This window comes from Bombina bombina, chromosome 6 (assembly GCF_027579735.1).
Source record: "Bombina bombina isolate aBomBom1 chromosome 6, aBomBom1.pri, whole genome shotgun sequence".
Classification (NCBI taxonomy): Eukaryota; Metazoa; Chordata; class Amphibia; order Anura; family Bombinatoridae; genus Bombina; species Bombina bombina.
The window spans coordinates 904,852,857-904,879,037 of NC_069504.1; the positions used below are offsets into that span (position 1 = coordinate 904,852,857).

At 42.3% G+C, this 26,181-nt stretch overlaps 1 protein-coding gene across 1 annotated transcript in view; it reads left to right on the top strand.

The window, feature by feature from the left end:
* Positions 1 to 26,181, top strand: part of MEGF11 (multiple EGF like domains 11) — a 1,076,815-nt gene that overhangs the window by 1,025,872 nt on the left and 24,762 nt on the right. Inside the window, 1 exon segment of the mRNA XM_053718531.1 lies at positions 3,273 to 3,329. Within this exon segment, the coding sequence (XP_053574506.1) occupies positions 3,273 to 3,329 (57 nt within the window).

Sequence of the window (26,181 nt, forward strand, 5' to 3'; positions counted from 1 at the left end):
ACCGGAATCTGCATTTGACAAATAAGGGGTTTACAAGTTACCTTAAATAGAGGAGGAGTAGAGGAGACAAATTATCTTGACAAAGGCTCTTGGGGAGCCGATACACGTTGATATCCTGTCTTGAGCTCCAGTAACAGTGGACCGAGTTTTTAAGTTTTTTTGAAGGTGTCTGAAAATTATCAGCCATTTACACTCCCATAACCGCAACACCAGCGTTAAAGAGACTGCTTAGTACACGGAGAAACAACGTAAGTGTACAGGTGGAGCGATAGGAGTGAATACAACCAGAATCAGTTTCAAATAAGTGCACGCACTAAACTTGGCAACCAAGAAGCTGATTGGCGGAGAAGGAAATCCCGGTCGAATTCAACTGTCCACCTCAGTCCAACGTGAACCGTTGACAAGCAGCGCTAGAAGCAACCAGAAGATCCCACCGATCTAAGTGTAGAGGCTGTGTTACCCAACATTCTACAGGTACTATCCAATCTATGGTTAATGGAGTAACCGTTTGGTAACCAGAAAAAGGTACTATCTAATTTATTTTGAAATTTATTTTGAAATCCCATTGGACCATTGGGACAAGCCCCTGATTTGAGATAACAAGTGGATACGATTTTAAGCTAATTGCAGACATTCTTTACCAGACCGTAAAATTCACCACACTGCTTAGAATTTTATATGTGAACATATATAAGGAACATTGTGTCTTCAGAGACCATCTATTGTCTTATATATATTGTGTCAGAATTTATACTGAGTACAAAACTATTGTCACAAACTACTGTTACATTGTATGCACAATAGAAGTTTTACAGAATAAATGTGGGTAATAGTAACCTATACTGATTCTTATTTCTTTTAAATGTATTAACCGCTAATGTTCTAATATTTTATGTTATCTCTTAAGATTAAAGTTAACAATACCAATATGTGAAATTATAACAACCTAGGCCTAATTGTGATTTTGTATATTTCTAATTTATATTGAACAGACTGCCTGTGGCGCCTCCCACATCCTCTATCCATTTTTTCTTGTAAATTTGTTGCACTTTGTGAGAAGTGTAACTAGTGGGTTAGGCCAATTCTTTCATATGTGACACCAATATGCAAATTATTCGCCTGAATGCAAAGATAACAGGTTTTTCAGTTTTAGCTTGCAGGGCTCTGTGGCTAAAATCATAGTCTGCGGACATGACCTCTAAGTCGAGATTGTTGTCCCTACCGTTTCATGGAAAAATTTTGTTCGGTCCAGGATTCGATTCAATCATATCCACTATTACGGGAGGCAAGGGTGCTTTTCTACCGCAGGATAACAAGGCTAAGCCTAAGGGTTCTACCTTTCGTCCATTTCGTGCGGACAAGGCCCAACTCCAGCAGCCCGCCGCAAAAGCGGATCAGTCCAAGGGAACTTGGAAGCCAGCTCAGTCTTGGAGTAAGTACAAGCAGAACAAGAAACCCACTGAGTCAAAATTGGCATGAAGGGGTGGCCTCCGACCGGTCTCTGGACCAAGTAGGGGGCAGGTTATCTCTCTTCTCAGAAGCCTGGTTGCAGGACGTTCAGGACCCATGAGTTCTGGAGGTTGTCGCCCAAGGGTACAGGATAGGATTCAGATCTCATCCGCCGAGGGGCAGATTCCTCTTGTCAAATCTGTCTGCAAGACCAGAAAAGAGAAAAGCATTTCTAGAGTGTGTGAGGGATCTCTCTTCTCTAGGAGTTATTGTACCAGTACCCCCGGCAGAGAGGGGTCTAGGGTATTCAAACCTTTTCGTGGTCCCAAAGAAGGAGGGCACGTTCCGCCTGATTCTAGACCTAAAGTGTTTAAACAAATTTCTGGCTTTTATATCGTTCAAAATGGAAACGATCAGATCTATTCTGCCCCTAGTTCAAGAGGGACAGCTCATGACGACAATAGACTTGAAGGATGCTTACCTTCATGTTCCAATCCACAGGGATCACTTCAGGTTCCTGAGATTTGCGTTTCTGGACCAACACTTCCAGTTTGTGGCCCTTCCTTTTGGTCTGGCGACGGCCCTGATCGTCTTCACAAAGATTTCTGGGGGCGCTACGCTACTTGCATTGGCCAGATCCAGAGGCATTGCTGTGGCGCCCTATCTGGATGACATCCTAGTCCAGGCGCCGTCGTTCAGTCTCGCACAGGATCACTCGAGGGCCCTTCTTCTCCTGCTCCAAACTCATGGTTGGAAAATCAAATCAGGAAAGAGTGCCCTGGTTCCCAGCAACAAGGTGGAGTTCCTGGGCACGATAATAGACTCTATATCCATGAAGATATTTCTCACAGATCAGCAACGCAGGAAGATTGCGTCCTCCTGTCTGGCTCTTCAGTCCTCCTCAAGTCCCTCGGTGGCCTTATGTATGGAGGTGATCGGACTCATGGTTTCCAGCATAGATGTCATTCCATTCGCCAGGTTCCATCTCAGACCTCTTCAGTTGTGCATGTTAAGACAGTGGAACTCAGAACTCCCTCTCTTGGTGGATCCGTCCGTAACAACTGTCCCTGGGGCATCCTTCCTGAGACCGTCCTGGGAGATTGTGACCATGGATGCAAGTCTGGCAGGATGGGGAGCTGTTTGGGGTGCCAGGACGCAAAAGGAAAATGGACCCGGGAGGAGTCTCTCCTCCCAATAAACATTCTGGAACTTCGAGCAATCTACAATGCTCTGAAGGCGTGGCCTCCTTTGGGGTCATTCAGCTTCATCAGATTCCAGACCGACAACATTACCTTGGTGGCTTATGGGTTAATAAGTATAATGTAGGTGTCGGGGGCGGCAGATTAGGGGTGTTTAGACTTGGGTTTTATGTTAGGGTGTTAGGTGTAAACATTACTTTTCTTTCCCCATAGGAATTAATGGGGCTGCATTACAGAGCTTTACGCTCCCTTATTGCAGGTGTTAGGCTTTTTTTCCCCATTGATGTCTATGGGGAAATCGTGCACGAGCATGTAAAACCAGCTCAAAGCAGCGCTGATATTTGGGTGCGGTATGGATCTCAATTTTGCTCAACGTTGCCATATTGCCTGTTAACGCCGGGTTTTTGCAAACCTGTAATAGCAGCACTATAGGGAGGTGAGCGGTGGAAATAACTTGCAAGTTAGTACAGAGCCTCTCATAACGCAAAACTTGTAATCTAGCCGTAAGTTAGTAGGGAGTTTTTTTACTATAGTTTTTCTCTTTGAAGGTAGATATATAGAGACTACCCCCATTTGTAGCACTTGGTGGAACTGACTGATCTTTTGTGTACTTTTCCTTTATAGGTGCTTGTGAAACAGACAGACGTCAAAACACTTACATTATGGAAAATGGCTTCAAAGGTAAGTACATAGTCCTTCCAACGAAGGGAGGAGTTCAACAGCAGACTTCAGTACAGTAATTCTGGGGGGTTTATGTCCATATTTCCTTCAACTGGCAAATTACAGAGCTCTCCACACAAAATAATGCAGGCCGGTGGCATTATGAAGTAACCGTGTGGGAGCAGTGTAATACTTTGCAATATTATAATATTTTCTGTTATTTAAAAATGTTTCTTAAGCTTATCAAAGCAAAGATTTATTGCATAATTTAATATAAATTAGTTTAATGATAATTTGTGCAACAAACATTTAAAAAATAAATATAGGCTAATTTTAGCATACATAGGTGGGTGGTGTGCCTATAGGTGCTGAGGAGAACACTGATAAAAACATAGTAAATGGAGTTTGAAATGATGTATACACAGGTAATGTTCAGATCATTATTTGTTCCTGTTATATGTGGCTAAAATATACACCAATCATTTTATGTTTGGAAAACAGGTTTCTGAGAACTAACAAATAATCAGTTTGTGGTTTCATAGGCAATAGCTTTCACTATTAGAGATCAACATTTTTTAGCCAAAATAAATAATTTAAAAGGTTTGTTGAGACTGACAAAGATGATTTTGTAGCGTGATATTTATTAGATTTATATCTTTCAGTTTACCAACTTCTAATAATTTGTATATTTCTTCCTTAAATGTCTTTCCTACCATATAGTCCCTTATAGTCTCATATTGCTTTGTATAACCATTTTCTATATGTCATATTGTATCATATACCCTTTTGTCCTAATATAATTCAATATAACTTCTCTGTTCCTCATTGTGAGTATACCCTTTCCCCTATATCAACTAATATTACTTTAAATAACTTGAAAGGGATTAATAGTCTGCTCCCAAAGCCAGGTATCTAGTGGACTAAGGAAGCAAAAACATCCGTTCCTAAAAGATGAACCCTGGCAGAATGTAGTATTAAGTTCTGAGCTATGCCACAAATCAGCAGGCAAGAGAATGGGCAGGAGGTCTGGGCCAGATACAGATCTGAGGTAATGGAATCAAGTAGAAGTACAACAAGAATACAGTAGATCAGGAAGTCACAAGAAAAGAAGATAACAGAGAACTTAGCCCAAATAGTGTGTATAAAGGAGAAACAATTCTGTTCAAATAGTGTGTATAAAGGAGAAACAATTCTGTTCAAATAGTGTGTATAAAGGAGAAATAATTCTGTCCAAATAGTGTGTACATTACAGAAAGAGTCAAGTCAAAGGGCAAATATTTTTATATCAGTGTAAAAGTGATGATATTTTCAAATACCCTATGTATGCTTAGGCATCACACAGGAATGTACAACCATACATACCTCTATGGTGATGTTCATGCACATGCATCTAGCACATGCATCTAGTGTTTTTATGTACTTTAGTATTTCTGAAGGAAGAGGCAGAACTAGCAACACCTTCTTTAACATTGCTCAGCTCCCTAGATGTTTCCTCTGGATGCTGTAGGTGCAATTGTGATAAGCCAGATGAAATATGGAGAGCATTAGTTGGAATGAAAATTTTACAAAAGATTCCTAGGAACACTCCTTAGGTCCATACCCTTTGCATTTCCTAATTCAACACCCATTGTCGCTTCTTAACTTCACATTTACAAATCTGTGGGGACCTACTTAATAGCTCTGAGTTGCTTATATGTACCATTAACAATTAATTGAAAAGTAAGATGAGGCACATGGTAGGGGAATGAGATGGAGGTTTGATAAGGGAGACATGAACACCAGCTAAGTTTTCTTCTTAAATGGGAAGAGTCCACAGCTGCATTCATTACTTTTGGGAATTCAGAACGTGACCACCAGGAGGAGGCAAATACACCCCACCCAAAGGCTTCAAATACCTCCCCCACTTCTCTCATCCCCCAGTCATTCTTTGCCTTTCGTCACAGGAGGTTGGCAGAGAAGTGTCAGAAGTTCGAGATAGTCTCTTATGGAGGGTAGTACTCTTCGAAATGGGACTGGAGTGTTAAGTAATCCTTTCAACCTCTCAGTGAGAGCATTGTTGAAGGTTTTGAGTCCAGAGATGCAGGGAGAGTCTTTCTGCGAAACCACCCCGACTCATATTAACAGCTCCTTGGCAATCAGCGTTGACGAGTTTCGCTGCCTGCCTGCCATGTCAGAAGCGAGGCTACTAGCTGTCACACTTGAAGGGCCGTGTTCCACGGCGCAGATTCCGGTAAGATCGTTTCATTTTATTTCAATATGTGAATGTAATGCTAACGAAAGAGGGTAGGGTCCCAGTGGGACTCCTTTTATCTTAAGAAGGAATCATGGTTTAATATCTCCTTAGGGGGGTTATTGAACAGGGGGGACTTTAATCATGTTTGTTATATGGTTCTATCCTCTAGTGTGTAGCAATACTTAGGCTCATGGCTTTTACAGAACATAACGGCCTTATCTTAATGGCGCAATTTTTTGAGATTGTGCGCCCTTTGTGACTGGCACGGTGCGCATCGTCACGGGTGAGGTTACGTTGTTTACCACTTCCGTATGCTGACTGTGTGGTGACAATGAGAGTCTGCTCGTGGGTTGTCTGGTTCACAGGAGGTTGAAAGTGCCCCAGCCATTGGGGGTATAAAAAGGGTGCCAGTTAGTGTTTTTCATTTTTGTAATCCCAAGATTATGGAGGATTCTGATATCTTAGACACGGATGTCTCCGATACGGAGAATGCGTCTTGTGATGAATATGAAATGGCCCGGGTTATCCATGCCCATCAGTTATGTTCCGATTGCCGTTCTAGGGTACTCTCTTCTCCTGAGTCAGGGACCTTAGAGATACCATGTCCCGTGAGACGCGTGCCCCAGAACCTTTCTTGGCTACGCAATCAGGTGTCCCTATGGCCTTTACTCCTTCTCCGGAAAGGTGGCTTGTTTCCTCCAGAGGTTACGGCATGGTTCCGCATGGCCATTTCTATGGCGATGGCTCATTTATATCTGTTATACCGTAGGTTTTGTTTTGTTAAGATCTACATATAAAAGAACGTTGAATGACAACTGCTGATTTAGTTATATTTTTTACTTAGTATAACAACACATTTAGACTTATGTGATATAAGTTGGTAAATGTTTATAATTGTTGCTTTAATAACAAAAATAGGATTCGATCATAAACTAGAAACAATGTTTCATTATACATTTGCTGCAGGATAAAGAAACAATTGATTAAGCGTTTTACTCTCCCTGGGTTTATCTACGAGAAGCCTTAATAGAGTAAACATAAGTAAACTGAAGGTGCTCGTTAATTCCCTGGGGATTGTGATATCAACAACATGGATTTGTGGTAATGTGAACATAGGAGGTAAGATTTAAGGAAAGTCTTGCTTACCGATGGAAAACGGCGTGGAAGTCACACCCTGCAGCTGAAGTCTGTAGTGCTGATCGCTGTTGATCCACGGAACTCTGGATTTACTTGAAAGTACTTCTACGGCCACAATAGTAAGGAGATTTGAAGACCGGGGTCTTTAATTGATCCGGTGAGGGATGATTTAGCCTTCCATTATAGGCTGGTACATCTTTCTGTCCTTTTAAGGCATGTTTTGGTGGTGCTAGAGGATTCCAGTCCTAGTGGGCCGAGGGATCCAATGCCTTAGATGCTGGATAGACGTTTGGGGATGAAGCTAATTTCCTTGACGTCTCCATTTCGGTTCCAGTTCTGAGCTTGGGTGAATGGGGCATCGGCTGGTCCTGTTGGCGTTCCCATTCACCTTAGAAGTACATCCGCGGGTGCTGCCCTACTTTTATTTTGATCCGGATAGGATGTGTTTGATTTGTTTTCTTAAGCTCATGTCTGATATACTTCTGTTTTGGGAACGTTCTTTCTCTGGAACCGATACTTGCGATTTTGTGGTCGTGTGGGCACTTCCACGAAAGTTGCACACTTTTGGATAACAGAGTTATGTTTTCTAGTTAATTTATCAAACCTTTAGGTTGATTTTTCTTGAACCTTGGACAGTTCTGGATTGTCCTTATACCAGGCAGGTACTGGTTGGGCGCTTTCTGCTGTTACTTGGGTTCATGTCACCCTCGTGGTGCTGATTGAATCCTGTCGAATTCTAAATGTCTCTTGGCCTATTGATATGGACTCCGGGCTCGGATCCTATTTCGAAGCATGGGGACTAGTGTGCAGATCCAACGCTTCCGAACGGAGGGTTGTGAGTTCCGATCTAAGATTGGCCTTTTCTCGCTATTCACCTGGGATACGGTTCTGACTTTTTTAGACGTCATCACGGTTCTTAAAGGTCCCTGGGCACTCGGAACCGTATTTTACATTCCTTTGGCGTTGGGAGATGTGAATGAGCTCCGTGGTCTAGTTTCCGAATGGTGAATGATTTGCGTCCTCACTTGAGGTTTCTTCCGGATGTTGGCTCCTTAGCTATTACATTGCGGTGACGGAGTTTCCTTCCTTCCCGTCTTGGGTTGGGTCATCTGGTCTGGAAGTGCGGGCATGTCCTTCCTTTGCTCAGCGTTGCGTTTGCTCTAGTATGTGGAGTGCAGGGGTACCCTGCCTTCTGTGAGGAGCTGCGAGGCTCCCAGCTTTACCCTGTCAAGGTTTTTTATTTTGGGAGACTGATTCTGCAAGGATTTTTGGAGACTGTTGTCTCTCCATATAGGATCTACCCTTGGTCTTACCATGGTCTTTCGATGCTCGGGTATTATCTTTGACCTTGTTGCCGTTCTAGCCTTCGGGCTTGAGAGTGGAGGTCCGAGGTCAGTTACAGACTGTCGCCCTTCTGGGGTCAGGTAGATGACCATTTATTCTCAATGCTCTGTTGGGATTTAGTGGAGGGTGGTTTCCGTCTAGCTGCCTGGGATGGCAAGCAGAAGGTCTAGGGTTCACATACACCTTCGGATGCTGGTTGTTATTTTTCCAGCGTGTGTAACAGGTACTTAAGCTTGTCTACAAAGGTTTACCTTGCAATCCAGGAGCACTGGGTGCTGAATTCTTAAACTGGTCAGGAGTTCTTTCGGACTCTTGGGTTTGAGACTGTTTGTTAGGTCTACGGACTTTAGATGGTGAGCTCCTAATCATAGGAGGCAGCTTAGGGTTCCTCAGGAAGTAAGATCTTTCGATCGATTCCATTTTTTTCGCGGACTCTGGCTTGGACCATGTATCTTGCTGGATCGGGCTTGGAAGGTTCTGTTTAATCTTAGGTTGAGTTCCCGCGTGTCCCTGTGAAGGGGACGGGGTTCTGTCTCTCATGGGAGATTCATATCTGCCTGAGGCTTAGGTTCAAGATCTCTCTTATGGGTCTCTACTGGTCTTATGGGGCACTTGATGTTCCTTGTAGACTCTAGGTGTCTTTTCAATTGGGCTGGCGATATTGGCCGAGGGGTCTCGCCTCTATGGTAGGGTGGTTTCCATTGCTTTAGTTCCCTTTTCTCACCTAGAGTGGGGGATGGGTTCTTGTGTGTTCTCCTTGATTTGGAGTTACCTCAGTATCTGTGAAAACCCGTGGGTCCTTGTTTTTCTTGCCTTGTAGGATTTTTGTTCCCTTCTTGCATTCTCAGAATTTTGGAATAGGTAGATGTGGAGTAGTGGCTGGCTCCACTGTTCCTGAAGCAGGAGGTTGTGGGCTTGAACTCAGGTAAGGCTCCTGTTATGTGTTGGATTCTGATATCTAGATGCTAGGGGTCTGAGAACTCTCTTCCCTTGGGAAGTGTTCCTCTTTATGGAAGGCAGCAGTGTAGGGGGTCTCGGACCCGAGCACGAAGTCTGTCCTGACTCACGGTAGCATGCCGGTTTTAGTAGCGGTCAGAGTTCTACTCGGGGGTTTTGCTCCTCGTTGATCCATCCTTTTTCTACCAGAGGTATGTACTCTTGTCTTCTGTCTCTAACTAGCCTTTGGGCTGGGACCATTACCCTGGAGGGCAGGTCGGGGATCAGTTGCTCTATGCAGTGTTGACCGTTTTCTTTCTTGAGTCTGTCCTCCCCTTCGGTGGGAGGACTTTTTATGTCTTCCTCTCTTCTGATGGCACCTGCTGCTGGGAGGGGGCGCTCCTTGAGCTGTTGTGGATATTTTCTGCGCTATTTGGTGGTTTAAGTTCCACAATGGCTTAGGGTCCGCCTTCCTGTTGGAGGCTGGTCATTGTGAGTTCTTGTTTCAGATGGCTTGGTGTTCTCTTTGAGAGCTCTTGTTAGCTGCTGGGATAGTTATCCTGTCTCTGCTGTCTCTGCTTGTCTAGCCTAAAGATTTCGACTTGACTATGATGCAACAGGGAACTTGCGGTTTTCTGGAGCACCTTATGTGGTATGGTGCTGTGTCAGGGATAAGAGGGTGGCCCTCAGGTCATCTTTGGGACGTTTTTCCCTGAGTATGTACTTTCTTTTCGGGTCCTTGTTCTTCTAGGGAGTTCATCTCCCTGGGCGATAGTATTGTGACAACCTTGGGTTGTTCTAAGTTTGTTTTGAGCCTGTGTGGGATGGTCCTTTGGATCTCTTCTGGGGTTATCTATTCTCCCTCTCGGGGGTAGATAGAGGTTCTTGACCTTTAGGCCGGGGGTACTCTTCGTGGGAGTCGAGAGCCACAGGGCTGGCTCCTCAAAGGCTTTTGTGCTCAGCAGACTCTGGGTCTGAGTGGTCTCTAGCACGGCTTTGCTGGTTATGTAACTGATGGTGCAGTTACCTGGGCTTCCTTTTTTTTTTACCCGTGTCATTTATAATTTTTATAGGGTGCCGGGTAATTTCAGGCTGTGGTGCCTTTCGAAGGGGCCGCCTTTTTGTACCCTCCCTTTGTTTGCATTCAGTGTCCTCTAGCTTGGGTATTGTTTTCCCAAAAGTAATGAATGCAGCTGTGGACTCTTCCCGTTTAAGAAGAAAAAAATAAATTATGCTTACCTGATCATTTTCTTTTCTTCTGACGGGAAGAGTCCACAGCTCCCACCCGTGTTTTGTCTATGAGACGGCAGTATTTTTTTTATTATTTTTTTTTGTTCTTCTGGCACCTTCTTCACCCTGATATTTCTCCTACTGTTTCTTGTTCCCTTGGTAGAATGACTGGAGGATGAGGGAAGTGGGGGAGGTATTTGAAGCCTTTGGCTGGGGTGTCTTTGCTTCCTCCTGGTGACCAGGTTCTGAATTCCCAAAAGTAATGAATGCAGCTGTGGACTCTTCCCGTCAGAAGAAAAGAAAATTTTCAGGTAAGCATAATTTATGTTTTTCTTCTTAAACGGGAAGAGTCCACAGCTGCATTCATTACTTTTGGGAAAACAATACCCAAGCTAGAGGACACTGAATGCAAACAAAGAGTGGGTATAAAAATAATAACTCAAAAAAATACATAATTTTTTTTTTTTTTGAGTGGCAAACTGGCATTCAGCTTCTTTATACAGCACCAGGGGGTATCTGATGGAAAATCAGACCAGTAGTTATGAGTTCTACAAGTCCAGTTTGCAGCCTTTTTGAACTGATCCTGATATGTCAAAGTCGTCTCCGTAACGAGCTGAGATTGATCTCAAGAATTCAGAAACTTCCGGAAGCAAAGGATGTGCAACCTATAGGGTGGTGCATTGATGGAGTCATACTTAATGTAATAATAATACTCTGCCAATAGTCTGGAAGTATTTTTTATCTAACTGTGCTGGCTGCTGATTGATTTAGTTTGTATATGCAGTTTGATCTGATGTTGGCAGGCAGCACAAAGAGGTCACTGTCTCTCAGAATATAATACTATAGGATTAGGATATAAAAGGATAAGAGCAGCAGGGATGGAATTGAGAATTTGTGTAATTCAGTGTACTACTGTCAGTATTAAAACACATTTAGATCCCCAATTACGTCCAAGAACACAGAGAACCATGAGACATTAAAAAACAACAGTAACATGAAAAAGCCACTAGCAAGTCTTCTTATACTAAGAAACCGATTTAAAGACTCAGGTGTTTCACAAACTGGATGCTCAAATAAAAGAACACAATGTATAAGCTTTAATTTTCTTCATAAATGGAAAGAGTCCACAGCTGCATTCATTACTTTTGGGAATTTAGAACCTGGCCACGAGGAGGAGGCAAAGACACCGCAGCCAAAGGCTTAAATACTCCTCCTGCTTCCTCATCCCCCAGTCATTCTTTGCCTTTCGTCCCAGGAGGAAGGCAGAGAAGTGTCAGAAGTTTTTGATAGTCTCTTATGGAGGGTAGTACTATTTGGCATGGGACTGGAGTTTCAAGTAGTCCTGTCAGCCTCTCAGTGAGAGCATGAATGAAAGTTTAGAGTCCGGAGATGCAAGGAGAGTCTTTCGGCGAAACCATCCCGACTCATATTAACAGCTCCACAAGCAATCAGCGTTGGCGAGTTTCGCTGCCTGCTTTTTTCTCTCAAGTCCATGGCAGAGGCAACACTACTATCTGTCACACTTGAAGGGCCGTGTTCCTGTTCCACGGCGTAGATTCCGGTAAGATCGTTTCATTTTACTTTCATCATGGATATATTGTAATTTCAACTGTTTATCTGAGAGGGTCTACAACCTTTCGGGGATAACTTTAAGATAGGTTCTCAGTGAGGCTCCTTTTTTGTATCTAGGAATCAAGGGTTAATATCTCCTGAGGGGGATTATTGAACAGGGGGGGTTTATAATCATGTTTGTTATGTGATTCTGTCTGCTACTGTGTAATGTTGCTTCGGCTCATGGCTATTTTGGAACATAACGGCCTATGTCTAGTGACGCAGCTTTTTCGGTCGGGTTTTGCATGGACTGCACCGCTTACCGTGTTGTTTTCCTGACCGCGTGGCAAAGGAGAAATCCTGGTCCGCTGGTGTCCAGTTCTCTGGAGGCGGCAGTGTCCTAGTTATGGAGGATTCTTGGAGACGATATCTCTGATTCAGACTCTACTTCTTGCGAAGAATATGAATTGGCCCGGGTGATACATGCCCATCAGTTATGTTCCAAATGCCGTTTTAGAGTGTTCTGTTCCTCGGGATCGGGGAATCGGGTGCCCATTGAGCCATACGTCTCACTGAGCCATCCGTCTCTGGGGATTCTATTTCTCACGAGACAAGTTCCCTGCCATCAACTCTTACTACGCATGCAGGTAACCCAAATGCTACTTATCCTTTCTAGCGAGTGTGGCCTGTTCCCACTGGAGGTTACGACATGGTTCCGCATGGCCATATCTTTGGCGCTGGCACATCTGCACCTCCCGGGTGTGTGCTTACGATATTTTCTGTGTTTCATTAACTGGGGCTCGTCAGCACGCCTGGTCCAGTTCAGCCTTCCGGGGGAGCAACTGCCCCTGAAGTATGTTGCGCCTTTCAATTTAGACTGGCGTGCCTTCGTGTCCTACTAAGGCACGTTTTTGGCATTGCTGGAGGATCCCACTCCTAATGGGTCTGTGGATTCTCAGTCTTACTCTTCAACTGGCTTGCATACATAGACATAAGGGGATGAAGTAATCTTCTTATAGTCTTTGTTATTTGTGTATCCTTTTCCAGTTCTGAGCTTGGAAGTCTCGGACCCCTGTTGGGCTGGTCCTGCGGGTCTGTCCGTTCTTCCTGGGCGATAACCTACGGGTTGCCTTATTTTTTATTTTCATCCGGTGAGGATGATTTTTATTTGGTTTAAAGCTCATGTTGTGGTGTGATGTTTCCTTCAGGAACTTTCCTCTCTGGAATTGATACTCGTGATTTGTTCGCTCTGTTTACAAAAGTCTGTTTGACTGTTCTTTATTGCTCCATCATCAGGGGAGGCTCTATGTGGCCTTGGCAGTGCTGGGGCCCTTGGTTTCAGGCTGGTCCTGACTGGGTACAAATCCTTCTGTCTTGAGGCCTAGTTCAGACACGTGGCACCTTTTTATGTCCGATTGGTCCGGTAAGGGCGCCCAGTGGTCACAATATGATTGTGTGATTGTCTTGTTTTACAAGCTTCAACTAGCATCCTGAGAGGACATGAGGGTCCTTGGTTGCTTAGGGGCATGGGGGATTGGTTCAGCCCTCATTCACCTTTCAATCTAGTGGGCCCGGACTGCGTTGAGATCCACGGCGACAGCTCAGTCGTTTCCACATTTTTTGGATACTAGAGTGTTCCTTCCCGTTGTGGGTTGAAGGCTTGGAGGATTTAGGTCCTTCATACCACCGTTCTTACGGTTTTGCCTTTCATGGTCTCTTTGGAAGTGTCCGTTTAGGACTTATTCCTTTTAGAGGTTCTCTTCCTTTGGGTCGAGACTTTTTGGACTTCGTCCGTTTTTTATGGCGGCTTTGATCGCTTAATTAGGAAGTAAATGCTGTGATGCTCCGTCTTCCTTCGGGAGTTAGTTGTCTCCATATCAGGGGCGATAGGAGGTGTTGTCTCTTTTTCCAAGCTTTTTGTTTAGGGAATGTTTTTCTGCCTGGGTTCGGATGCTTTGCATTTTTCTCCCTTGGGTGTGGTTCTCTGGAACGTTAATCTGAAAGGATTATGGAGACTAACGAGAAAGAGGAAGTAAGGGCGCTAAAAAAGCTAAAAATACCCCTTAAAAGCTGACAAATAATTATATAAAGATGACCAGGGACTTAGATAGATTATATGTATATTTAATATACCTTAAAATTAGACAAAACACAAACTTTAAAAAAGGGACATCTCCCTATAAATCTGCAAGTGCACTTGTATAATAGAACAGCGATTTAAAAGTATTCCAACATAAAAATATAAAATATATTAGATTCAGATACCAGAGTTCAATAAAGCGGTAGATACTGTATTTTTGGAGAAAGTTCACTCCTTAGGACATTGCCGTTTACAGGATGAAATGTCTATATCTGGTCTCAGATGTTAAATATACAATTTTCTTGATAGCTGGTCTATGTTATATTTGCAGGTTAAAACATCTGTACTTTATCTGTAGTTTTATAGGTTAAAACGTCTATACCTTATCTCAGATTTTTGGTAACAACTTTACCGGTAGCCGGTCTCTGTCAGATAAGCTTTGTTTGTGTTCCTCGAGATCTCAGCGTCTGACGTCACAGTTTCCGGCTCGGGGGCTCCTCTCTATCCAGCCAACCAGAACCTCTGTGGGTTCCTGTCTGTTATTCCGCTGCTGTCCGGTCCGATTCTCAATGATCAGGTTATAGTTGGAGATTGCTCTTAGTGCTGTGCACGCAACCTCTATTATGCTATCCGCCAGGGGATAAAAAAAAAGTGAAATTACAACCCGGGTTGATAATTCTTCTTCTGTATGGTGGTGGTTAGTTCTTAGGGTATAGTATGCAGTACTAGTATTTCTACGCGTTTCACTCCTTTCAGAGCTTTATCAATAATGATTATGGAGACTAGCCTTTCTTCTACTCTCTTTCGGTTGACTCTCTTCTCGTTTTCATTTCCCTTAGTGCTCCCCTTGGGGCCTTTGGGCTCTAGAGAAATTGCGTGACTTTGTCGCGGCCTAGCAGCTTGCTGGGGGGGGTGTTGACCTCCGACTAAGGGTGTTTCTTCCCTCTGGGCTGAGAATTCGAGTGAGTCCTGTATCCGTTCTCCTGGTTTCCTGGTTCTCATCCCCTGTGAGATCTGATTGCTTCAGACGGGGTATCTTGTGTTCCCTGAGGGTGTCGTTCGTTCTAGGACGATTCTGGGTCCCGGGTCTGGAGTTCTTGTCTTGAATCCTTCTTGGAGGTCTGGAGACTTATGATCCGATGGACTAGTTCGGGACGACCCAGTTTTTTTCAGGGACCCTATGTTGCGACATAGGGGCTAGCTCATTGGGCTTGCAAGCAGGTAGGCCAGAGTTCTCATCCGCCTTTGGGTACTGTTTATAAACTTTAAGGCTTGACTTGTCCTTCAGACGGAGTGTGCTCCTCTATGGGGAGATTTTTTTTTTTTCTCTGTTGGGTCAACAGTGGTGTCTGCATGATTTTTCATTCGGTCCGTGGTTTGATCATACTATGGCTTCATGTCTTGTGGATGTGTACGCTGTTTTTATCTGTGCCCTTCCTTTTGGAGGGGATAGTTTATCTTCCTTATGAGTTGGGGTTTCCTCTCTCTGGAGGGTCCTTGTTCTGCCCTGTGTGTAGGAGGTTGGTTCAGGTGGCTTATTTCTGTAAGGGGCAGCATCTGCTCTGTGGGCTCTGTTCCACCTGCTGGAAATTAGTCTTTCTACGTAGAGACTGTCTAAGAGAGTTGTAACAGGTCCTCCTACGGATCTATTGCACTTTTCTCTGTTCGAGGTCCTAGGGGGTTCTCCTTGGGAGTGCCTTATTTTGGAGGAGCGTATTGGGTTGGCACCCGAGCTCTGTTGGGGTGGGTTAGACCCCCTTTTTTCTTCCATTCCCTGGGGGTCTTCTGTCCCCCTGTCTATCAGACATGTCTGTCGCTTGGGCTGGTCTGGTGTTGGAGCAGGATCTGAGATCTGTTGCTCTGCTATTTCATCTTCGGAGCATTCGAGGTACAGTAAGCCTTTTTGAGGTTTCTCCTTTCTCCACATTCAAGATTTGTGGGAAGGACTGGCTGCTCTTAGATAGCCTGCAACGTTATCCGCTGGTTAGTAGATACTTAGCAATCTGAAGGATCCTATCTTCAGCTGCTTTCTACTTGCACTGCAAGTATTTAAGTTTCAGAGTCATTTTTTAGATGACTGCAGCGTGCAGTGTTTTTGCTTCAGGTGTTGTTCGTCAGACATATCTGAGCTTGCTGCACGAGGTTTCGTTCTGAATATTTCTGTATTCTGAGATGCCTTTTTGCAACTTGGGGACCTTCGTCTTCAGTTGCTTTCTAGAGTTCGTTTGCACTGTGTTAAGGGAAGATCCTCTCTCTGTTTCAGACTCCCGGCCTTATCCTGTGGTTTCTGTATTTCTGGGGTCTGGGTGTTGCCTCCTCTTGTTTCTATGAGACTGGTTGGGTCTCTGTTAGCCTGACCCGGTTTCTCTGGTTTTTGCTCTGTGTTTTTATTTAGGACTCGTTGTGCCCTTTTTATTTTATTTTTCTGGAGTTCCTTATGCTAGCTGGAAGCTAGCTCAGCATACTAATGCACTGTGGCTACTCTTCAATGTAGCAAACCGAGGGTTGCAAGCTTGATCCCCGGCGAGGACTACTCAGCCTTTCCTCCTTTCGAGGTTGATAAAATTAGCAGCGCCTTGAGTCCCTTAAGGGGGATTAGCCGTGCTTTACAAGTACAAGCATGTTTTCTCCGTGCCTTTTCTTCTTTGTGGAAGAATACAGTAGTTTTTTCCCTTTCTTTAGTAAGGGGTGTGTTGTTTGGAGACTGACTGCTTGGGACGGTATCTCTTGGAGACTGTTGACTCAGTCGAGTCTAGTTCCTGCGGTCTCTAGCAAGGCTGTGGACTATCTGCGGGTCAGCGTTCTTGGGTCTTTTCCTTTTTTTTTCAAAGTTGTTCTCGGCTTCGGACAAAGCAGGATTTTGTTGGGTAGGGGTTTTCAGGCCTGGTGCCCTCAGAATGGGCTGTCTCTTGTACCCTCCCGTTTTTGCATTCAGTGTCCTCTATAGCTTGGGTATTGTTTTCCCAAAAGTAATGAATGCAGCTGTGGACTCTTTCCATTTATGAATAAAAACTTAAATTATACTTACCTGATAATTTTCTTTTCTTCAGATGGAAAGAGTCCACAGCTCCCCGCCCGTATTTTTTATGTGGGGTGTCTGTTATTTTTGTTCTTCTGGCACCTTTTCATCCTGATATTTCTTCTACTGTTCCTCGGCAGAATGACTGGGGGATGAGGGAAGTGGGAGGAGTATTTAAGCCTTTGGCTGGGGTGTTTTTGCCTCTTCCTGGTGGCCAGGTTCTGAATTCCCAAAAGTAATGAATGCAGCTGTGGACTCTTCCTGTCAGAAGAAAAGAAAATTGAGCTAAACATAATTTATGTTATTTCATTTCATGGCCTTGACTGCCCATAATAAAATAAGTCTACCATCTTAAGGGGGGGAATACAGGATATATTTTGAATTGCATAGAAGGAAGGTTTGCAGTTCTGATTAACCAAGAAAAACAACTAGCCATAAACTGATCTGATAAAGTACATGGTCCCTTGGGTGCAGAAAAATATATTATGATAATCTGTTCAATTTGTCTTTTTTTTATCTATTTGCCTAGAAGTTAATATGAATTAAGAAATTATTAGAAAAAACATAATTTATGTAAGAACTTACCTGATAAATTCATTTGTTTCATAGTGGCAAGAGTCCATGAGCTAGTGACGTGTGGGATATACATTCCTACCAGGTGGGGGCAAAGTTTCCCAAACCTCAAAATGCCTATAAATACACCTCCCACCTCATTCATACCTCAGTTTAACGTATAGCCAAGTAGTGAGGTGTAAAAAAAGGAGTAACAAAATACAAAAAAGAGGAACTGGAAAAATAATGTGCTTTATACAAAAATCAAAACCACAAAAAATAGGGTGGGTCTCATGGACTCTTGCCACTATGAAATAAATGAATTTATCAGGTAAGTTCTTACAGAAATTGTTTTCTTTCATGTAAGTGGCAAGAGTCCATGAGCTAGTGACGTATGGGATATAATACCCAATATGTGGAAGTTCACGAGTCACTAGAGAGGGATAAAATAAAAACAGCTATATCCGCTGAGAAATTATATCCAAAAATTTTTTTACGTTTTCTTCAAAATTTCAAAAAACTCAAATCAAGGGCACTAGAATCAAACTGAGACAGCTGCCATGAAGGGACCTTTCTACCAAAGGCTGCTTCCAAAGAAGCAAACACATCAAAATGGTAAAATTTAGTAATTGTATGCAAAGAAGACCAAGTTGCTGCTTTGCAAATTGGATCAACTAAAGCTTCATTCTTGAAAGCCCAAGAAGTGGCAACTGATCTAGTAGAATGAGCTGTAATTCTCTGATGCAGAGACTGCCCCGCCTCCAAATAAGCTTTTTGAATCAAAAGTTTCAACCAAGATGCCAGAGAAATGGCAGAGGCTTTCTGACCTTTTCTGGAACCAGAAAAAAATAACAAATAGACTAGAAGTCTTTCTGAAATCTTTAGTAGCCTCAACATAATATTTCAAAGCTCTTACCACATCCAAAGAATGTAAAGACCTCTCAAGAGTATTCTTAGGATTAGGACACAAGGAAGGAACAACAATTTCCCTAATAATGTTGTTAGAATTCACAACTTTAGACAAAAATTTAAACAAAGTCTGCAAAACGGCTTTATCTTAATGGAAAATCAGATAACGATACTCACAAGAGAGAGCAGACAATTCAGAAACTCTTCTAGCAGAAGAGATAGCCAAAAGAAATAACACTTTCCAAGAAAGTAATTTAATATCCAGGGAATGCATGGGTTCAAAAGGAGAAGCATGTAAAATCTTCAATACCAAATTGAGACTCCAAGGAGGAGAAATAGATTTAATAACAGGTTTGATACGAGTCAAAGTCTGAACAAAACAGTGAATATCAGGAAGCTTAGCAATCTTTCCATGAAATAAGACAGAGCAGAAATTTGTCCTTTCAAAGTATTTACAGACAACCCTTTATCCAAACCATCCTGAAGAAAAGGTAAAATCCTAGGAATTCTGAAAGAATGCCAAGAATAATCGTGGGTGGAACACCATGAAATATGTTTTCAAACCTGATGATAAATCTTCCTTGAAACAGACCAAAATAATACCAAAACCTGTGAGGCCATGCAGAAACACATAAGATTGTTCCATTATGATCTTGGAGATCACCATTGGAAGAAAAAACAGAAAAATGTAAGAAGGTTGGTAAAACCAAGGAACTGCTAAAGCATCCACTATCTCTGCCTGAGGATCCTTGGACCTGGAAAGGTATCTGGGAAGTTTCTTGTTTAGACGAGAGGCCATCAGATCTAATTCTGGAAGATGTAAAATCTGACGGCTGAGATAATCCCTTCCCACCTGGGATATAAATCACAGAAATTTGACAAGAGTTGGATTCCGCCCAAGAAAGTATCCGAGATACTTCTTTTATTGCTGAATTACTACAAGTCCCTCCTTGATGATTGACATATGCCACTGTTGTGATATTTCCTGTTTGAAAACTATTGTAAAGTTTCCTCTTCAATAGAGGCCAAGCCTGAAGAGCTCTGAAAATAGCACAAAGTTCTAAAATATTGATTGGTAACCTTGTCTCTTGAGGATTTAAAACCCCTTGTGCTGTCAGAGACCCCCCGACAGCTCCTCAACTTGTAAGACTTGCATCTGTTGAGATCACAGTCCAGGAAAGTCGAACAAATGAGGCCCCTTGCACAATAAGGTGGTGGTCTAACCACCAAGTCAGAGAGAGTTGAGTGTTGGGATTGAAGTATATCAATTGTGATATCTGATTATAATCCCTGCACCATTGATGCAACATGCAAAGCTGTAGAGGCCTCATATGAAAACGAGCATCCGATGCTGCAGTCATGAGACTTAAAACTTCCATGCACATAGCCACTGAAGGGAATGATAGAGACTGAAGGTTTAGACAAGCTAAAACCAACTTTATTCGTCTCTGTCATGGACACTGAATCTATCTGGAAACCTAAAAAGGTGACCCTTGTCTGAGGAATCAAGAAACTCTTTTGTAAATTGATCCTCCAACCATGTCTTTGAAGAAACCACACTAGTTGTTTTCTGTGAGATTCTGCTAAATGGAAAGATTGAGCTAGTACCAAGATATTGTACAAATAAGGAAACACCGCAATACCCTGCTCTCTGATTACAGATAGAAGGGCACCGAGAACCTTCAAGAAGATTCTAGGAGCTGTTCCCTGGCCAAACGGAAGAGCAACAAATTGGTAATGCTTGTCTAGAAAAGAGAATCTCAGAAAACGATAGTGGATTTGGATGAATCGGAATGAAAAGATAAGCATCCTGTAAGTCTATTGTGGACATGAAATGACCTTGCTGAACAAAAGGCAGAATAGTCCTTATAGTCACCATCTTGAAAGTAGGGACTCTTACAAAACGATTTAAAATTTTCAGATCCAGAATTGGTCTGAGCGAATCTTCTTTCTTTGGGACAATGAACAGATTTGAATAAAAACCCAAACCCTGTTCCTGCTGAGGAACTGGAACAATCACCCCTGAAAGCTCTAGGTCTGAAACACACTTCCGAAAAGCCTGAGCCTTCACAGGGTTTGTTGCAACATGAGAAATAAAGAATCTTCCCATGGGAGGTCTTATTCTGAAACCTATTCGATACCCTTGAGAAAAAATATTGTGAATCCACTGATTTTGAACAAAAACTGTCCAATTGTCTTGAAATAATTTCAGTCTGCCCCCCACCAGTTGAACTGGTTTGAGGGCTGCACCTTCATACAGTCTTAGGGGCTGGATTTAGTTTCTCATAAGGCTTGGATATATTCCAATTTGGAGATGGTCTCTAATTAGAGCCAGAGGCCTTAGGGGAAGGAGAGGTCTTCTGTTCTCTATTCTGACGAAAGGAATGAAAACGATTGGGAGCTTTAAACTTACCCTTAGATTTCTTATCTTGGGGCAGAAAAACTTCCTTTCCCCCAGTGATAGTAGAGATAATAGAATCCAATTGAGAACCAAATAAATTATTACCCTGAAACGATAGAGATAGTAATATAGATTTAGACACCATATCAGCATTCCAAGATTTAAGCCATAAAGCTCTCCTAGTAAGAATAGCTAAAGACATAGATTTAATATCAATCTTAATGACATCAAATAGCATCACAAATTAAATGATTAGCATGTTGAAGTATCTTCCATAGGAATAGTAGTACGTTTGGCAAGAGTGGAAATAGCCCCATCAACCTTAGGGACTCTTTCCCAAAACTCTAAATTGGCCCAGGTGAAGGATATAGCTTCTTAAACCTAGAAGAAGGGTTAAAAGAAGCACCAGGCTTAGATCTCTTTATTAATCATATTAGAGATAATCATCTGGAATAGGAAAAACTTCAGGAGTAACCTCAGAAGTTTTAAAAACATTTTTTAATTGTTTGCAAGTTTTGTTATCAAGAGGACTAGACTCCTCAATACCCAAAGTAAACAATACTTCCTTTAATAAAGAACAAATATATTCAATCTTAAAAAGAAAAGTAAATTTGTCAATTTCAGTCTCTGAAGCAGGATCCTCTGAGCCAGAGAAATCCTCATCAGCAGAAGATACTTCGGTATGCGGTTGATCAATACAAATTTAATCAGATTTATGAGAAGTTTGGAAAGACCTTTTACGTTTATTTGAAGGCGGAATAGCAGTCATAGCCTTCTCTATAGCTGCAGCAATATAATTTTTCACATCTGCAGGAATATCATGTACATTAGACTGTGAAGGAGTAACAGTAGATGTATTTGTACTTATAAACACATTATCAGCATGTAATAATTTATCATAACAAGTGCCACATATTTGAGCTGAAGACGTAAGATCAGCTAATTTACAACCAACACACTTAGCTTTGGTAGAATTGTGTTCAGGCAGCTTAGTTCCTACAGTAACATCAGAGACAGGATCAGTTTGAGACATCTTGCAAAATGTAACAAAAAAGAAAAAATAACATTTAAACAAAATATCCAATTTCCTCAAAATAGTTTCAGGAATAGGGAAAAAATGCTTATGATAAAATTCTTATACAAAAGTAAAATCAAAAGCAAACATCATAGCCCTCTATAAAGAAATGAGAGCAGTGAGCAAAAGAGGGAGAGACTTAATATAACAAATTTTGGCGCCAAAGATTACATAAAGAAAGATGACGCAAATGCAGAGGAAAAAACTTTTGACACCAAACCTAACAAATGAAATGCCGCAACTCGCGTCACAACAGACAAGACTTCACGCCAAAAATTACGCAATAAAGAGTAGCATTTTGTGTCGTCTCGAGCCTATTAGCCCACGAAAATTTTGAAAAAACAGACTTCCAAGTTACAACTAACTGGAACACCAGGTAAGAAAAACATACCTAAAATCTCCCATAAACATAATTTCCCTGCTGAAACTGTTAGACTGCAAAGGGGAATACACAGACCTGACTCATGGCAAATGTATGCAATATACATTAAAAACTTTAAAATATAAAGTGACAAACAGAGAGTGTCTTAAAAAATTATATATACTTACCAGAAGACACCCATCCACATATAGCAGACAGCCAAACCAGTACTGAAACATATCAGCAGAGGTAATGGTAGAGTATAATGTTGATCTGTAAAAGGAGGCAGCAGATTAATCCCTGCAACGAGCCTTAGAATAGATTTCCCATAGGCAAAAACATGGTGTCATCAGGCAATACTCCCTTTACATCCCTCAGACAAACACTGTACTTAGAGAGGAATTGGGCTTCAAAATGCTTAGAAGCACCTTTCACAGAAGAAAATCAAGCACATCTTCCTTCACCACCTCCACAAGGAGGAAAAGTTTGTAAAACCGAGGTATGAGTGAGGTTGGAGGTATATTTATAGGCATTTTGAGGTTTGGGAAACTTTGCCCCCTCCTGGTAGGAATGTATATCATACGTCACTAGCTCATGGACTCTTGCCACTTACATGAAAGAAATCCCTGTAGCCTAACCTTGGGTAGTTGATATTGTGCAACCTTAGAGTTGCCAGTAAAATTATGAGAAGCGCCTACATCATAGCTGCCATAAGTGGGTGATGCTTTTGGTATGTATCACCTTGTTTTCAAGACTGTGATATTTCAAAAGTGAACTGATGTTTGAGCTCTTCAAAACCAACTGGAGCTTTATGAGTCCAAAAGTAGGATTTTTTAATATGGGTTAAATCGGATATAGAAGGAATACAGTTCTTGAACTCCCAGCAAACAAATGGCAAAAAAACAAAACATTTTAGACTAATGCCCATCAAAAGCCACTGGTCATTTCAATGTAAAGATGATGAATAAATAGAGATTGTGGATGGATAGTCATGATAATATATTCTTTACACAAATACCGTGTCCCATCAGGACACATTTTGAGGATATCTGAACTGGAGCACAGGTGAAATAATCAGCTGATTAGTAAACATTTTTTACCTGCTCTCATCCAAGGTAATCCAGAAAACCTGTACTGTTGGGAAGGCCTGAGGACAGGTTGAAAACCAGTTAGAGAGACACACAGTAAAACATTTAAGTTAGAACATAAATATCTAACAAGTCTTAAAGAACATAATATGGTATTCAAAGTTACTATTCCAGATATCACCCACCTTTCCTTATACCAGCTAAGCTGTAAGCTCTCTGGTAATCAATATTTAACATTATCTTGAGTAGAAACACATGAATACCACTGGAAATAGCGGCAAACTGAAGTAACTTATCACAATTTAATTCAACACCTATATGGCTGCAGGGGCTTTAGTGGGAGAATAAAAGAGTTGATAAACCTCTTGTATATGTTTCACAAGATAAACAGGTCTGATTCAGATACTGGGTAGATGTGACCATAGTGACTTTGCCAACCATTGAGGAAAAAAACAGACTGTTGGACATTCAAGAACACCGTTATGATAAACACACCAAAAAAACATCTATCAACATTCAGAAAGGGTGAGGCTGAACTTGACCAGAACCAACTGACCAGTAGAAGGAAAATGAGAATACAGTGCTGCTTTGATGTGGGAAAGTACATTGTAGGAGACCTTGTCAGGTTAGGATGAAAATTTCGTTAAACAAAAGCAAAGATACATTGGGGCATATGTATCAAGCTCCGTATGGAGCTTGATGCCCCGCATTTCTGGCGAGCCTGCAGGCTCGCCAGAAACAGCAGTTATGAAGCAGCAGTCACAAAGACCGCTGCTCCATAACCTGTCCGCCTGCTCTGAGCAGGCAGACAGACATCGCCGGAAATCAACACGATCGGGTTGATTGACACCCCCCTGCTGGCGGCCCATTGGCCTCGAGTCTGCAGGGGGCAGCGTTGCACCAGCAGCTCTTGTGAGCTGCTGGTGCAATGCTGAATACGGCGAGTGTATTGCTCGCCGTATTCAGCGAAGTCTGGTCCGCCAGACTTTGATAACTTGGGGCCATTGAATATACTTTTTTCCTAGTGGCTAGGAAAATCAAAGGTTTACCCTGGTTTAGTTTTCGAGTCAGAGACATAACTGATATTGAATGCTGCTTTTAGTCTACATTGTAGAAGTAAATCCTGCGGAGCACATGGAAAATGATAGGGAGTTTGTAAATGGGAGCCCATAAAGCATCTATTGATATCAAAATAATTTACAGCATGGTTTAGCTACATTTCTGGCTAGAAACAAAAATCAGGGATATGTTTACTTGTGTTAAACGGGTCACCTTTTTTAATGGGATTAATTTAAGCTCAACTGGAGCTTTTTTGTAAGTATATTAAGATTTGTATAGGTTGAACTTGATGGACTTGTGCCTTTTGTTAACCTCATCTAATATATTACTATGAAAATGGTGCAATTGGTCACCCCACATTATGGGGAAAAGGTGACACTTTTAAGGTAAGTGATTTGGAAAAGAAGGTTTTAATGAAATTTGATTTGACTACCAGCCAAAAATAAGTTAGTAGCAATGACCATGGTCCACTGCACATCTTTATAGACAGATTCCTGATAAGAAGAAAAAGGAAGTTAAGCCAACCTGTATTTCCTTTTTAATATATGGAGAGTCCACGGCATCATTCCTTACTGTTGGAAAATACTGAACCTGGCCACCAGGAGGAGGCAAAGACACCCCAGCCAAAGGCTTAAATATCTCTCCCACTTCCCCCATCCCCCAGTCATTCTTTGCCTTTCGTCACAAGAGGATGGCAGAGAAGTGACAGAAGATTTTGGAGTAGTTCCTTAAGAAGGGTATCTGCCCTTCCATATGGGACTGGAGTTTTAAGTAGTCTTGCTAGAAGACAGGGTCACAGTATGGCTCCATTTATCTTAATAGAATCATGGGTTAAGATCTCCTCAGGGGGATTATTGAACAGTGGGGATTAATCAAATGTAATGCTTTGATTTTATGCTGCTTTATGTGTGAGATTTATTGGGCTCATAGACTGTTTGTTATGTGGTTTTTACTTTCACTTTGAGTGCTGCGCAGCTTGTAGCTTGGCGCGCTTTTTCTCATAGCAAGGGCCGGTCCTGCCTTGCGCACCATGTGACCGGGTGTGGTCTCGCTTTCATTTCCTCTTTCCTGACCGAGCTGGCTGTCGGAGAAGACGCTATTTCTCTGTATTGTCTGGGTCTAGGAGGTGGTGAGTGCCCCAGCCATTGGGAGTATAAAGGTGCCATTTTTGAGAAATACAGATTGTTTATTTTCTGTGTCCTGCTGTCATTAGCTTAAGCTATGGAGGATTTTGATATATTAGATGGTACTCCCTCTATTCCAAATAGTAATACCTTTTTATATTGTGAGGAGGCTTTGGTATGCCCGCCCTCTCAATTATGTTCCACATGCCTTGACAATGTTATTCGGTCAAAGAAGGTTAACCATTTTAGTACCACTGAGTCATCCACCTCTGAGGACTCGCCGTCCCGTGAGGCGCATACCCTACATTCATCTCCTTCTACACAAGCAGCTTCCCGTAGCACACTTGATCTTCCATCTGAAGGGGGCCTTTTACCACCAGATTTTACCGCACAGTTATAAAACGGCGGTGTCTGATGCCCTCAGTGCTTTACCTCCCCCTGCTAAGTGCAAGCAAAAGGTTAACCATAGCTCTCCTGCCTAGGGGTCATCATGTAATTAATTAGATTTAATTGCTCTGTCTCAGTTATCTGAGGATGAGTTCCACTCTGAGGCTTTAGAGGATGAACTTTCTGGGACGGCGTCTGCTGCCTCTAAGCCTCCTGCTGCAAAGGAAGCAGCCTTTAGATTTAAGATTGAACACTTACGTTTTCTTCTAAAGGAAGTACTGTCTACATTAGAGGTTCCAGAGGCTAAGCTGCCTTATAAACCTTTGATTCCTAAATTAGACAGCAGTTACGAGGACAGGGTAGTCCCTTTAACTTTTCCTGTGCCTG